The sequence below is a fragment of the Argopecten irradians genome, chromosome 4 (assembly GCF_041381155.1).
Source record: "Argopecten irradians isolate NY chromosome 4, Ai_NY, whole genome shotgun sequence".
NCBI classification, from domain to species: domain Eukaryota; kingdom Metazoa; phylum Mollusca; class Bivalvia; order Pectinida; family Pectinidae; genus Argopecten; species Argopecten irradians.
Window position 1 is genome coordinate 32,688,843 of NC_091137.1, and position 15,385 is coordinate 32,704,227.

The window sequence follows — 15,385 nt, forward strand, 5'->3', positions numbered from 1 at the left end:
TATGCCCATGCTTAGTTTCAGAGAAGAAGCCGTTTATTATGGAAATAGCCAAATTGACCCCCTTTTGGAGACCCCCGCCCCTCAGGCCCCCGGGGGGTGGGTCAGCCCATCATTTGTACATTTTTGAATCCCCACCCAATAAAGAAGCTACAATTGCATATGGGGATGCTATTCCATGCTATAGTTTTCTGAAAGAAGTCGTATATATGGTAAATAGCCCAAATTGACCCCTTTTGAACCCTGCCTGCCCTCAGGCCCCATAGGTCATACACATCATTTGTACAATTTTTGAATCCCCACCCATAAGATGCTTAAACCATTATTTTGGGTGCTATCCCCATGCTTAGTTTCAGAGAAGAAGTCGAATTGTAAATGGAAATAGTCAAATTGACCCCTTTTGGAACCCCGCCCCACAGGCCCCCAGGGGGTCAGCCCCCATCATTTGTAACAATTTTGAATCCCCACCCTATAAGGATGTTACCATTGATCTTTAAAAAAAACCTCCTATTTTTAAAGAAATTAAGTTGTTTTATTTGAAATTTTTAGTACATCTCTAATTCACTTGTAACATGCATAAATATGCATAAATTAAGCCAATTTATAAAGTTTGTGATGCTTTGCCTATTTTTTAACCCTGACTTACGAATCAATGGAACCTATCATCCAGAAAACGAGAGGGAAGTGACAGATGGTGTCCAGAAAGGCTGTGTCAGGTCTACAACAAAGGAAATACATATACTGTACAACATATAATTTGTGTGAATTAATACTTTCTATATCACTGTTGGAGCAGACATGTTCACAGTTGGTCTAAAGATAACGTGGTAATTCAAATAATGCATAGGACAAGTTTAGTTCCAATATTTCTACACCATTAAAATTGTTCTATATGCATGAAAATGCCATATTGGCATAAAAGACTGCATTAGTTATTGGGCATGAAAGTTTAGCAGAATTTGACTTGATCAATATTCAGTGACCAGTTGATGAATTGGTAGCTAGAACATCAGACTAGTGTTTGGAGGTCCTGTGTTTGATTCAAACTCATGTCAAATAGGCTGCTGAATTTTCTTCTATCTTGTCTCAAATGTAGAAATTTTCATATCCAAAATATAACTCTGATGATTTAGAGCTACAACAAACTTCTCCGCTAAAGATAATTTCTCAATAGCTTGACTGCTGAAGTAATAAAATATTTACCCAAACGTCCAATGTTTGCTACCTATCTGATTCATTGATGCAAATACAAGCAATGATGTTCTATGCTGATAAAACTTAATCAACAAAAGAAAAGGATCAAATAATTTTTGCAGTAAATTTGAATCTAGAAAATGTATACATACACATTGCCCAGTAATAATACAATGGGGTTGAGGCTACTTTTCGGCCGGGCGTGAGAGCGTAGAGGAACAACAAAATTGTAGATACCATTACTGGCGAAGTCTGCCGCTAGTATGATGGCCCTGTTACACCAGTTGTACTCCTTCGTAGTCTTATAACTACAGTGCTTACACGCCTATAAAGATAAACATATTTCAATTCAAATGGTAAAATTTTAGTGAGTTGAAATAACATCATCTGAAATATTGAAAATGTACATTAATTTTAGGCATAATTCAAATCAAAGCAGGAACACATCAATTTTACATGGCATTTAATTGTGAATAGATATAGATTTCCTGTTTAATCTAAACATTTTTTTTATGCTAGAAGTGACAAAGTTAACATACATATATATGATCAGATTGTTATATATAATGTAACTTCTGTAAATTAAGCATGTGATTTTTTTTTTGGATTTTTTTATATATATAAATTTGCAAGTCAAAGAAAAGTAACAAAACTTTATCTCCACAAAATAACATCAACCTCATTTCTCTGACACAATTTCATATGAAATATTTCTCTTTTGTTGAAAGATATTTCAATTCCATTTCCATTCCTACAAAACTCAATCTGCGAACTATTTTTGGAAAGGAAATTACAAAATTTAGTGACCACGAATGTTGGTTTACAGTTCTAGCCTGGAGAAGTAAGACTTACATTAGCCAGCTGGAGACAACAAAGAGGGCGCTTCTCCTTCATCAGGTGACACAGAGTTGGACTCGTACCTACATAGGGTGTGATGGGTGGGAATCCACGAATGTACCTATAAGTTAAATCATACTCTTATGATAGATTCACAATCAATATAAAAGACTTATTGAATTACAGAACCACCAATTTTTTCTCTTTCACATACAAGTTCCTAACACATAATTCAAGGTCTCTAAAAATCATTAAACAGAATACAAATGATTTTTCTCTTCACTTTCAATTTTACTATCAAAAAGTGAATTCTTATTGAAGACTTGGCTTATCACTATTATTTTAACACTCAACACTCTTACTCAGCATCTTGGTCATTTTCTAAATCAAACACCACATCATCCTCATCCTCTTCTGACTCGACGTCGGAGCTGAGTTGTATACGGATGTCGTTTGCCTCCAGAACAGCCGGCACAGGAGCAATACTGGGCCGCTTCTGTAGACTAGCTATGTTAAGGCCCTTAGGCAGGTCAAGCTGGAGCTTTTTACTGTCCTTCCGAGCTGGAGCAGGTGGACGGGTGATCTCGGATGGTTTTGGAATGTTAGCTCGAGTGTGCTGGAGCTCCAACGCGACTGTACCTGTAAATGTTTACAGCAGTAGTATAGAAAAAGATTACAACAGATTCATTAACATGTGCTTTATTGATGTAAGTGAGGAGCTCTCTTGGGTATGCTAAGTTATAACCGCCATTAGCTATTATTATCATACTTCAATGCTAACTTATCGACACTATCTATCATGCTTATCCATTTTATCTTAATATTTTAACAATTAGCAACACTACCTTTGGTAAGTATCTTGCTACCCACTTCAGACAACTGCTTTGCAATGCTAACTTACAAACACTAGATATCATTCTACAATGCTAACTTGCCAACACTAGCTATCATGCTACAATGCTAACTTGCCAACACTAGCTATCATGCTACAATGCTAACTTGCCAACACTAGCTATCATGCTACAATGCTAACTTACCTACACTAGCCATCATGCTACAATGCTAACTTACCGACACTAGACATCATACTACAATGCTAACTTACCAACACTAGCTATCATGCTACAATGCTAACTTGCCAACACTAGCTATCATGCTACAATGCTAACTTGCCAACACTAGCTATCATGCTACAATGCTAACTTACCGACACTAGCTATCATACTACAATGCTAACTTACCAACACTAGCTATCATGCTACAATGCTAACTTACCGACACTAGCTATCATGCTACAATGCTAACTTGCCAACACTAGCTATCATGCTACAATGCTAACTTACCGACACTAGCTATCATGCTACAATGCTAACTTGCCAACACTAGCTATCATGCTACAATGCTAACTTGCCAACACTAGCTATCATGCTACAATTCTAACTTACCAACACTAGCATCATACTACAATGCTAACTTACCGACACAGCATCATGTTCTAAGTTACACACTAGACATCATGCTACAATGCTAACTTGCCCAAACACTAGCTATCAATCATGCTACAATGCTAACTTACAATGCTAACTTACCACACTAGCTATCATGCTAGCCACTTTAGATGCCTCCTTAGCACCAGTAGGTAGGTTTGGTTGGTCCATCTTGCTGCCCTCCTCCTGAGACTGGGCCAGATTAAAGGTCCGAGTATTCTCCTCTTTGGTAATGTTTAGGTAGAAACAGATGTCTGACTTCTTCATTATATGCCTGGGACCAGGATTTAATTGTATGTTGGAGTCCTTCAAGTCTGATTGTTGTATACCAACTAAGCTCACACCAAACCTATTTAAAGATGTAGTGAGGACGGCATCAACCGTAAATATCAAGAATCTAGGGGCAAATATTCTTATCTGCATGCAGCTTATCAGAATTCAAGACAAGTTCATATTGAGTTTGAAAATTACAGCTTTGCTTTCTATATCTATCTTTCTACATATGTATTATTGCTAACATTTAAAAAAGACTTTTCTTGTTCATATGCCTTTTTAAAGTAAAATAGATACAAATACATTTACAGTCTTTACATTTCTTGAAACACATCTATAGGGTAAAATAAACTAAAAGTATACATGATTAATTTAAGTTTATTAATTTATTTTTCTTTTGAAAATACAGAAATGAAAAAAACATAAATATAAAATAAATTCTTTCTTTATTCATAAATACTTACCTGCGATGAGCATGGAATGAGGCATATGTGAAACTTTTTCCCTCATACTCCCCGAAGAATTTACTGTCCCGCAGTTTGATGTGGTAAATCTCATTACCAGAACAACCACCATACAGTCTCTGCCATTCCTCAGAGGATGTCTGCCCTTCACTACCGAGGTTAAATTAAAAACTACAGATTTAAAGTCTATTATGATTACCAGTGTCTTTTTTTCTTTTTTCTTGTAGGGGGGGGGGAGGGGGGGGGGGGTAGAGAATTCAAAATGCATTTGGCGATTTAAAAACTGCATTGACGAAAGCTGATGGTGTCATTTATAGATGCAACAGGTTTTGTAGGTAGAGGGAAGTCAAAAGAAAAGCCATTGAAATACGAGGGTATGTCCAGTACCTAGCTACATAAAGGCTTCAAATTTCAGACCCTGAGAGAAGATAAAATGTTGTGACACCTGAACCATTCCACACTCACAGCCTTGTATCACCAGTATCTATAAACCTAAAATATTCTTTACTTCATTCAAGACATACTTAACTGTATCACTACCCTAATAGTTCCTACTTGAGCCCTACCCTCCGTCTACAATGTATTTTTCACATTCCCCAAACGATGTCTGCAACCCTAATATCCGTACATGTATGTACTTGATTATACTTACTGTCCTCTAGATGTATGTAACAGCAGCGTGACCAGGGTAGAAGTGGCGGGACACAAACAGTTGTTGGCAAGTAAGGCATACTTAAACTCATCTTCACACACCACATGTTCTATAGACAAAGATAAAAACTGTATTGTCATGTACTTACTTAATACATTGTACCTACCACAGATTTAACCCAATCAAATGACAAAGACACAAAATAATAACTTACATGCAACATAACAAGGTAAGGCAGATTGGTTTTTGAGAAAATGTCTGAAAACAAATTGTTGAGGGACAGACAGACATGTTGTTTATTATAGGTCTTTGTATCTTTGATGTGAGAGCATTATTATTAGCATAATGCTATCAACTTAGCTGTAAATCTTATTATGTGAACTTAACTCTATGATAAGCTAATTATCATTATCATCACCTAAACTAAAGAACAATAGAGAGATTCCTTACCTGCAAATTTGACATGGAATTTATTTTCTGGTCTGAAGATCTGTACATACTGTGCACAGTCAGGTGCAAAATCTTTAATAGCCCAGGACCTGAGTATGGTGTGTTGGTCCTAAACACAAATAACACATCATCACTTAAGTAAATCCACTTCAAAAACACATGATTAGGCAAAAAGGGTATATATCAGGTAAATGATATGTTTGGTAAAAAGGTGGTAAAACTCTTTAGCTATAATCTTCTATTGCTTGGCATTCAGGACCTCAGTGGCATTACAGTTTTGTGCTCTAATTAGTATTGCTATTGGATACAGATTACTGATGTTGAAAAGGTCGCTATAGTCATATACAGCTGATTGTCTTGGTGAAGGTTGCTATGGATACAACTTAGTGCCTTAGTGAATGTCGCTATGGTTACAACTAAGTACCTTGATGAAGGATGCTATTGGATACAGCTTATTGTCTTGGTGAACATTGCTATTGAATACAGTGTATTGAATTGATGAGGGTTGCTATTAGATACAGTTAAGTGTCTTGCTGAAGTTTGCTATAAGATACAGTTAAGTGTCTTGGTGAAGGTTGCTATAAGATACAGTTAAGTGTCTTGGTGAAGGTTGCTATAAGATACAGTTAAGTGTCTTGGTGAAGGTTGCTATAAGATACAGTTAAGTGTCTTGGTGAAGGTTGCTATAAGATACAGTTAAGTGTCTTGGTGAAGGTTATTATAAGATACAGTTAAGTGTCTTGGTGAAGGTTGCTATAAGATACAGTTAAGTGTCTTGGTGAAGGTTATTATAAGATACAGTTAAGAGTCTTGGTGAAGGTTGCTATTAGATACAGTTAAGTGTCTTGGTGAAGGTTATTATAAGATACAGTTAAGTGTCTTGGTGAAGGTTGCTATAAGATACAGTTAAGTGTCTTGGTGAAGGTTGCTATAAGATACAGTTAAGTGTCTTGGTGAAGGTTGCTATAAGATACAGTTAAGTGTCTTGGTGAAGGTTATTATAAGATACAGTTAAGTGTCTTGGTGAAGGTTATTATAAGATACAGTTAAGTGTCTTGGTGAAGGTTGCTATAAGATACAGTTAAGTGTCTTGGTGAAGGTTGCTATAAGATACAGTTAAGTGTCTTGGTGAAGGTTATTATAAGATACAGTTAAGTGTCTTGGTGAAGGTTGCTATAAGATACAGTTAAGTGTCTTGGTGAAGGTTACTATTGAACACAGCTTATTGGATTGATAAGGGTTGCTATTAGATACAGTTAAGTGTCTTGGTGAAGGTTGCTATAAGATACAGTTAAGTGTCTTGGTGAAGGTTGCTATAAGATACAGTTAAGTGTCTTGGTGAAGGTTGCTATAAGATACAGTTAAGTGTCTTGGTGAAGGTTGCTATAAGATACAGTTAAGTGTCTTGGTGAAGGTTGCTATAAGATACAGTTAAGTGTCTTGGTGAAGGTTGCTATAAGATACAGTTAAGTGTCTTGGTGAAGGTTGCTATAAGATACAGTTAAGTGTCTTGGTGAAGGTTGCTATAAGATACAGTTAAGTGTCTTGGTGAAGGTTGCTATAAGATACAGTTAAGTGTCTTGGTGAAGGTTGCTATAAGATACAGTTAAGTGTCTTGGTGAAGGTTGCTATAAGATACAGTTAAGTGTCTTGGTGAAGGTTGCTATAAGATACAGTTAAGTGTCTTGGTGAAGGTTGCTATAAGATACAGTTAAGTGTCTTGGTGAAGGTTGCTATAAGATACAGTTAAGTGTCTTGGTGAAGGTTGCTATAAGATACAGTTAAGTGTCTTGGTGAAGGTTGCTATTGAACACAGCTTATTGGATTGATAAGGGTTGCTATTAGATACAGTTAAGTGTCTTGGGGAAGGTTGCTATTGATACAGTGATTATTGATTTTATTTTTTAAGGTTATACTTACAGCAGCTGTTCTGTCACTCTGGTTCCGAGCGGCCAGTATAAAACAAGCTAGGGCGTCCTGCATCCTGTAACAGAGAAGAATTGATCTTATCGTATTTAGTATCTTATATAAAATTTTGACTAGGGACTCCCAAAAACTGTTTAGGATATCGAGCAACAAAACAGCTATTCTCATTCAAACGTTCTACTTTAGAACCATATATAGTCTGAAGACTTGAAATATCAAGATGTGTAGGGAGATAGTTATGATGATTTGGATTAGAAGCCATATGCTACCTACCGACACCTGGTAAGATCAGAGTCCTTGAGAGCTGAGCCCTGTATGTATATAACTCTCTGGGTCCACAGAGGAACCTGTAGTAACATCTTCATAGTGGAGTCCAGCTCACACGGTGATAGCAGTACCACATAGTAATCCTGAGGATAAAAAACAAGTTCATGATCAGTAGTGGAAATAGATAGTTTTAATTGGTCTTTACCAAATGTAAGGTAGTCTACTTATTTTAAGAATTAATGAGGTCATATATCCTCATAAGTTCATGAAAATATCAAATTATACTGTTGTGTAACCAATCTATCTAGAATACTTTATAATCAAATTAGTTTTGAAGACAGCTAGGTATTCAAACCTAGCTTAGTGACAACTTCTTTATAAAGACCATCTGCTTAATAAGACCGTTTTCTTAGGGTCCCAAAAAGTTATTTTCAACACAATTTGACCTGTGTATAAAGACTACTTGGCTATAAAGATCATTGTTATGGTCCCTTGAGTGGTCTTTATAGACAGGTTTGACTGGACTTTAAAGACAATGGATAATACTTAGTTTTAATGTCATTTAGCTTTATCATTAAAAATTTCATTTTTTTTAATGTTCAAAAATACCTGTTTTCATTTGTTCAATTTAAAATAGAGGGATGATTACCATTAACATGGGATACACAAACACTTTCAGAATTGCCAGAATTCCCTTATTTATCTTACTATGTTCATTTAAGTCATTAATCATTAGAATTCACAAATAATCACAAAGATAATTTTTATAATTTTTCACACTAATTGAATCATTGATCTCAATGTGAGTGACCCAAGAGAAGTCCAATGCACATTTGATTTAAGTGATCCAAGTATACTACTACAAGTTTTTTGAGAAGTTCATTCTCAGTGCATTTACTGATTTATATGGCCTTTACATAAAAGTAATAAACCAAACTAAAGCAGTACAGTGTGAAACCAGTGCAGTCACAGAACTCTTCCTTCAATGTCAGTGGTTTTTTGACAGCCAGAACGTTTATCTGACGGCTGTGATCTGCATCACTTCTGAGAGTGCCACACTGCACCGAGGAAATGTTCCAACAAATGGTCACACCATGCTGATATCAAGGTATTGTAGTGTAAGCATTCTCCAAGGAATTAGTCTTTTTATTTTGCGCCTGTTCATTTGGCATATACTGTTGGAGTGTCAAGATCAATATATATCTATCAATCTGTGAAAAACCCATTTCACCATGTCTGGTTTTCCATTACAGTTCAAAATCAAATGCTTTCATATGGTGTCCTTTGAAATGAAACCGTCTCTTGGAAAAAAATGGACGTTTTTATGGACTATTGACTATAAACAAATAGCAACTTCACAGACTGAAAGATTGCATCCTGTTAATGGAGTTTAGCAGCATTCATTTGTATTGACTGTTATAGCTTAATATGTAGCTGGCGATTATGTCATATTGTCAACATGTAATTATCATCTTAATAAAGACAAGTTAATTGCTGCATTGTTTGCATTCTGCATTGACATAAGGGAAGTGGATCCATTTGATTGATTTTGTTTTAAACAATTAGCTGTATCTCCACTGTTGTTAAATCAATGCTCTAAAAATGACCATGGCCTTCAAATTCTCATGTTTGGCACCAATGTTTGTATTGCTTTCTGCATGCATGCACTCTCATTTACATTTAGTTTCATATAGATATTTCCTTTAGGCCATGGTGTTGATTGCTAAAATGTTCCAACATGTCACCACTAGCCTTATACCTCTGTGTTTAGAGTCAAATATCTATGTAAAGTACTATGTAGTTGATCAATTTTGCAGGTAGAAAATTCAGCAATTTTCTCTTTTTAAGTTACTTGGGGGTAAACCTTTTCACATTGGCAATTTTAATATGTTATCCAGGTTGCCAGGCTTTCCATTGAATTTGCTGGTATTTACAAGTTTGCAGAAATACTTAACTGTGAATAAAAAAAACATTTTATCACCCATGAATAAAACCAACTAAATAGTAATTACAAGGTTCTGGCCCTACATAGGTTAATGGGTTTTTTCAGGGAACTCCTGCTGTTACCCACCTCCCAAACCTTACACAGATATGGAGAGACTGTTGGGCAGGAGGTGTGGACAAGGCAGTGATTAAAATGCCTGGATTTTTACTTTATTCTATTTTTACATTTTCACTGCAGTTCCACTATGTAACCTTACCAAACGCAGTTGGCAGTCATATAGACAATGAACTTCAGGAGCATATTATGACTTCATTATCATTGCTACGTCACAATTGTTGTGCCAGCGATCACAGAAGACAGCTGTTCAAATGGTTGTTCCATCCGTGACGATAATGAATGATAATTTTGTTATAGATGCAAAATTTCTTTGGATTACATCATAAAAGTGTAACCAAATGTAAATATAAGCATTGAACGTCTTTCAGTTGGCATTCATAGCCATAGTCATAGCTAGTGCGCTTCATGGAATTTGCCTCTGTCCAGTTTGCATTCATATTGGCTATGAATGCCAACAGAAAGATGTTCAATGCTTAAATGACTAATTCCGTAACTTATGTATATATGTGGTACCGTTGCTAGATACAGGTCATATGTTGGTGAGCTCCTTTTTTTCCTCGAAAACAAAAAACGTCAGATAGAACAGTTTAAAAAATGCCATTAAAGGAAAAGCTCTGAAATCAGACAGCCATTATCAGAGGACTTTGATCACAACCGAAGCTTACTATGTTTCTAGCACAAGTGAGCTAATGAATAGTAAATAAATCTCCCTACATTTCATCCACTTATCTAATCACTCGTGTCTGATACCTGAATCGTTATCTTTAAACTTATCCCTGTTAATTGCTATCTCTTGCCTTCCTGGAAAAGGTTGGTAGGAAGCAGACATCAAACCTTGGTCCAATTAAGAGGAAATCATTATAGATACACTCTCTGATGTATTTTAATTGGATGCATTTTAAAGGTACAATTTCAGAATGATTAAAGACCAAGAAGCCTAATTGACAAGAAAGGGAAGATGTATATTTTTTATCTGCCTATTAATCAAGAGTCTTGTGTCATTTATCACTTAAAAAGAAAAAAATGTCTAGCAAGAATAAAGGTTAATCAAGACAAAAATAAGGAAAACCTGAAACTGAGAAGTGACTTTAGATAGTTCTTGGAATATACAGAGGACAATTTAGTGACATGCAGTCCCCAAATGATAGCAATATCAGAGATAGTGCCAAGACAAGCTATTGTTTTTATTGCAGTGACCTACTTTTGGACATGACATATCTCCCTATGTAAACCTTATTAATGTCCTAAATATGACGTTCCAGCAATAAGTAATCAAAGACTGAAATTCACATTGATGAAAGGGAAAGGCCAAATTATAGGTCAAAAAGCCTCTTTTTAGCTTGTCTTACCTGTAATTTCTAAGATTGTCTTACCTATAATTTCTGACTGTCTTACCTGTAATTTCTAAGATTGGCTTCTCTATAATTTACCTGTAATTTCTAAGATTGTCTTACCTGTAATTTCTAAGATTGTCGTACCTGTAATTTCTAAGATTGCCTTCCCTGTAATTTCTAAGATTGCCTTACCTGTAATTTCTAAGATTGTCTTACCTGTAATTTCTAAGATTGCCTTCCTGTAATTTCTAAGATTGCCTTACCTGTAATTTCTAAGATTGCCTTCCTGTAATTTCTAAGATTGTCTTACCTGTAATTTCTAAGATTGTCTTACCTGTAATTTCTAAGATTGCCTTACCTGTAATTTCTAAGATTGTCTTACCTGTTATTTCTAAGATTGTCTTACCTGTAATTTCTAAGATTACCTTCCCTGTAATTTCTAAGATTGCCTTCCCTGTAATTTCTAAGATTGTCTTACCTGTAATTTCTAAGATTGTCTTACCTGTAATTTCTGAAGTCTTACCTTAATCTCTTGGCTTCTCTATAATTTACCTGTAATTTCTATGATTGTCTTACCTGTAATTTCTAAGATTGTCGTACTTAGTTGCCTTCCTGTAATTTCTAAGATTGTCTTATCTGTTATTTCTAAGATTGCCTAACCTGTAATTTCTAAGATTGTCTTACCTGTAATTTCTAAGATTGTCTTACCTGTAATTTCTAAGATTGCCTTCCCTGTAATTTCTAAGATTGCCTTCCTTGTAATTTCTTAGATTGTCTTACCTGTTATTTCTAAGATTGTCTTACCTGTAATTTCTAAGATTGCCTTACCTGTAATTTCTAAGATTGTCTTACCTGTAATTTCTAAGATTGTCTTACCTGTAATTTCTAAGATTGTCTTACCTGTTATTTCTAAGATTGTCTTACCTGTAATTTCTAAGATTGTCTTACCTGTAATTTCTATGATTGTCTTGCCTGTTATTTTAAGATTGTCTTAAATTACCTGTAATTTTGGGTGGGCATAAAATTCATTGAGGAAGTCCATGATGGTGTCTGCCTGTAGAGTTGTAGTACACACCACTACATGTTTCTCTGTCTGGGCACGATGACTGCTGTAGGCTCCGCCCTGCTTCTGCCGTTCCATCCAGAAAAAGGCTAACTGTTCAAACTATTGATAAAAACAAGTACTTATTGTAATGGAAACCATAACAGATGTCCTCCAAACAAACTTAGTTCAAACATTTGTATCTCTCCAATGATCCTTATGCACCAATTTTCACTTTAATTAATATTTTGATAAAGCATAATGAAATTTTAAGATATACAGTGATGTATATCATTGCATGAAATCAACGTTTGAACTTCAAAGTATTTTCATTACCATCCCATCATCAACAAAAATTACCTGTGTTGGCAAGACGATAAGTGCAGCCCCAATCATGCATATCATAAAGAATTGAGATATCCAGATGTCAGGGCATATGTCTCCATAGCCTACAGTTGAGAAGGTAACCACAGAAAACCAACAGGACTCAAACAAGCCGAACTGTTGATTACCTCCCCTCTGTAGATGTTGTATACCACAAACACTGCAACCAATCAGAAAACACTTGTTATAACCAATCACAATACTCAGAATACAAATTAAATTATCTAAAATCTCATTTTCTAAAACAAATCTGTCAGAAAATTCTTTTTAAGTAATTTTTTATACACCACTATGGTGTTGTGCTCCCTATTTTGTGTCCACCAGAATTATCCCCCTTGACCAGATGTTGAAATGAAAAAGAATACGCTGGAGTTTGAGCTTTGATGTAATAACAGGAACACGTGGCGGCGGCGAGGGTACAATTTTCAAGAAGTGGAACTTTGTGTTGAAATTGAACTCTGGAACTGTGAAAAAACATTAAGACTGTGATGGCGAGAACCGCTAAATGTGTGTATCTTCAGTAGTCAGCTGACGGCAGGTCCAGCATAGTGTAGTACAGAACAGACTATTGGTATAATATTGTTTTGTATACTTTAAACTCCTTATTGTCTTGGTATGTATTATTAAATGTTAAATGTATTTCAACGTCTCTGTTGTCATTTCATAGTCTAGCTAACAAATATCCTCCATTATACCTAACGAAAGATCCCAAATAAAATTTAGTTGAGGAATAAGGTGAAGGGAGTCGCTGTTTGTCTTTGCCCTTTTTTCATAATTAACTCGACAACAAAGCTTTCTACACTCTATTTTCACCAAAAGTATTTAATTTTGTATCTATAGCTAATGAAACTGAATTTGTAAATTTTTGAGAGTGAATAGATAAATGAGTTTTACCTGGTAAATACAAGGCACAATACAGTAGCACACAGAATCATGAGTTGTTGAGCAAGTGCAGATTGGGATTTCATCATCACTCTGTGTAAATCATTCTGTAATAAAAACAACAGGACTTTAATCATCATCATTTGGGGTTAAAGTTACAAATGTGTTGTCTCATCATTTATCCAAGCTTTGAGCTTATTAAAATGTTAAAGTTATATGTGCCGTAACTTGGCGAAAATTTTGACATTCTATTTTTTCATCGTTAATCTATTAAAAACCATAAGGTTTGATGAATAAATCTGTAAAAATCATTCGAATGGCTTCAGATGACTTATAAACGTTAGTTATAACACAGAAATTTTGTACTGTAAAATTGTTGTTTTTATGCCTTAAATATGTTTAAATTAAAACATAACTGCAGAAATCACTTTACAATTACTAATAACATTGTAAAAATGTGTAATGAAGTTGTAGACCACAATTTGGCTTCATGGTCTCACCGTATGTACTCATTTCACTTCCCTATTGATGTAAATAAATGATTTTTGGCAGTACTGCCGAAAATCATATTCAGCTCTTATTTGTACATGTAAAATTAAAACCTATGCATTGAAAGCACTGTAATTTTCAAAAAGTTGGTATTTTTTGGTGATGAATAACATATTAAAAGCTCATCTTGATTTGTAAGTATGAAAAATACGGCACATATAACTTTAAGCAAATTTAGGACCATTTTATCTCCTGTAATTTCATTTTTTATTTCCTTTTTTATTACAGAGAAGAAACTGTACTAGAAGAAACTACATTGTATAATCATATGGTAATTAACAAACATCACAATACTTACAAACATATTTTGTAAAGCAAGTTTGGCTAACCAGCAATTCAGGAACACAGGAATAAATAAATTACGAAGGGGTTCTTCCCAAAATATCTGAAAATGAACAAGATTGTGAAACAATATTTTATATATGTATCTAATTGTTTTTGTTAAAAGAAGGTAAAAACATACAACAATATGTAGATACCATGACAATTATATGGAAAACAGATGACACAAGTAAAATTACAAAAAAATTATGAATCACTCAATAAGGTAAAATTGGTAGTTTAAAATTTAATTTTTCTTCTTTAAAATGAAAATATAATTATCTTTTTATGCAACTTATCATTCATTCTAAATTCAAAAAGACATGTTCCATGTGGATGGGTGTACAGTGGAAGAAGTTATCAGTTTGTACCATATATCATGTATCGTAAAACAAGGGTACGTGTGTCAGTGTATACTTACTGTGACAACAAATGGTACAGTGTTAACTAATTCTAACAGGAACTCCACAGACAAAATCTGCTGCAAAATGTTTCCCTGAAAGTAAAACAAAAAATAACTATTATTTTGACAACAGCATGATTAACAGTCAAATCACTACATGCTTTATGACTTTCTGAATTAAATGCACCGAATTTATATGAAGAGAGGATACATTTCTCCCATACTTCACAGGGATATCCCTGGTTACAACTCTATTTCACACAAGAAGGGACAGTTGGGATTAAAGTACAGATAGTTTACTCAAGCAAAACAAGCCTACAAGATGACAGTGTGATGAAATGTATTCAAAAACAAATTATTGTACTAGATTTTTATGTAAGTGGTGGCGGAGGTATACAACGTCAATGAGGGTGCTGGTCGGCGAAGAGGATTCGCTGGGGTGAATCAGATTTAAAAGTTTCTCAGCGCCCCATATAGATGTTTGCCAGCAACTGTAATCTGTAAGCCTTATATGTGTTGACTCAGTATAAACCTTTTTTTATGGAAGTGAGTTGTTAAACAAATCATACATTGGTTTGACATAGAGATACCCATTTAAAGATTCTATCTTATTTGAACTGGCCAGTCAGTACCTATAGTGGATGTTATTAAATATACTCTTAATCATTTAAATTAAATTTCTCATATAGAATTAGATATGACTTAAAAGATTCTATATTTGCAATGGTCCAGAGAAACCTTAGTTCTTTCATTAACTGCTGTAAGACATATAAATTTAAACTTTTCTTATTCAATTCATATGACTTCAAACAGAAGCCTTACTTTCATTACCTGCTGTAAGACATTAATAACAGAAACAGT

General features: G+C 34.8%; 1 protein-coding gene across 1 annotated transcript in view; it reads right to left on the minus strand.

Annotated features, from left to right (window-relative positions):
* The window catches only part of LOC138321347 (potassium channel subfamily T member 2-like), a 95,280-nt gene that overhangs the window by 18,399 nt on the left and 61,496 nt on the right, over nucleotides 1–15,385 (minus strand). The window contains exons 7-21 of the mRNA XM_069264975.1: nucleotides 14,543–14,617; nucleotides 14,099–14,185; nucleotides 13,264–13,358; nucleotides 12,346–12,529; nucleotides 11,944–12,108; nucleotides 7,554–7,690; nucleotides 7,275–7,338; nucleotides 5,355–5,463; nucleotides 4,905–5,013; nucleotides 4,253–4,402; nucleotides 3,614–3,864; nucleotides 2,391–2,661; nucleotides 2,044–2,149; nucleotides 1,344–1,516; nucleotides 644–715 (exon numbers count right to left, since the gene is read on the minus strand). Of these exons, the coding sequence (XP_069121076.1) occupies nucleotides 644–715; nucleotides 1,344–1,516; nucleotides 2,044–2,149; nucleotides 2,391–2,661; nucleotides 3,614–3,864; nucleotides 4,253–4,402; nucleotides 4,905–5,013; nucleotides 5,355–5,463; nucleotides 7,275–7,338; nucleotides 7,554–7,690; nucleotides 11,944–12,108; nucleotides 12,346–12,529; nucleotides 13,264–13,358; nucleotides 14,099–14,185; nucleotides 14,543–14,617 (2,048 nt within the window). The remainder of the gene's footprint in view (nucleotides 1–643; nucleotides 716–1,343; nucleotides 1,517–2,043; nucleotides 2,150–2,390; nucleotides 2,662–3,613; nucleotides 3,865–4,252; nucleotides 4,403–4,904; nucleotides 5,014–5,354; nucleotides 5,464–7,274; nucleotides 7,339–7,553; nucleotides 7,691–11,943; nucleotides 12,109–12,345; nucleotides 12,530–13,263; nucleotides 13,359–14,098; nucleotides 14,186–14,542; nucleotides 14,618–15,385) is intronic.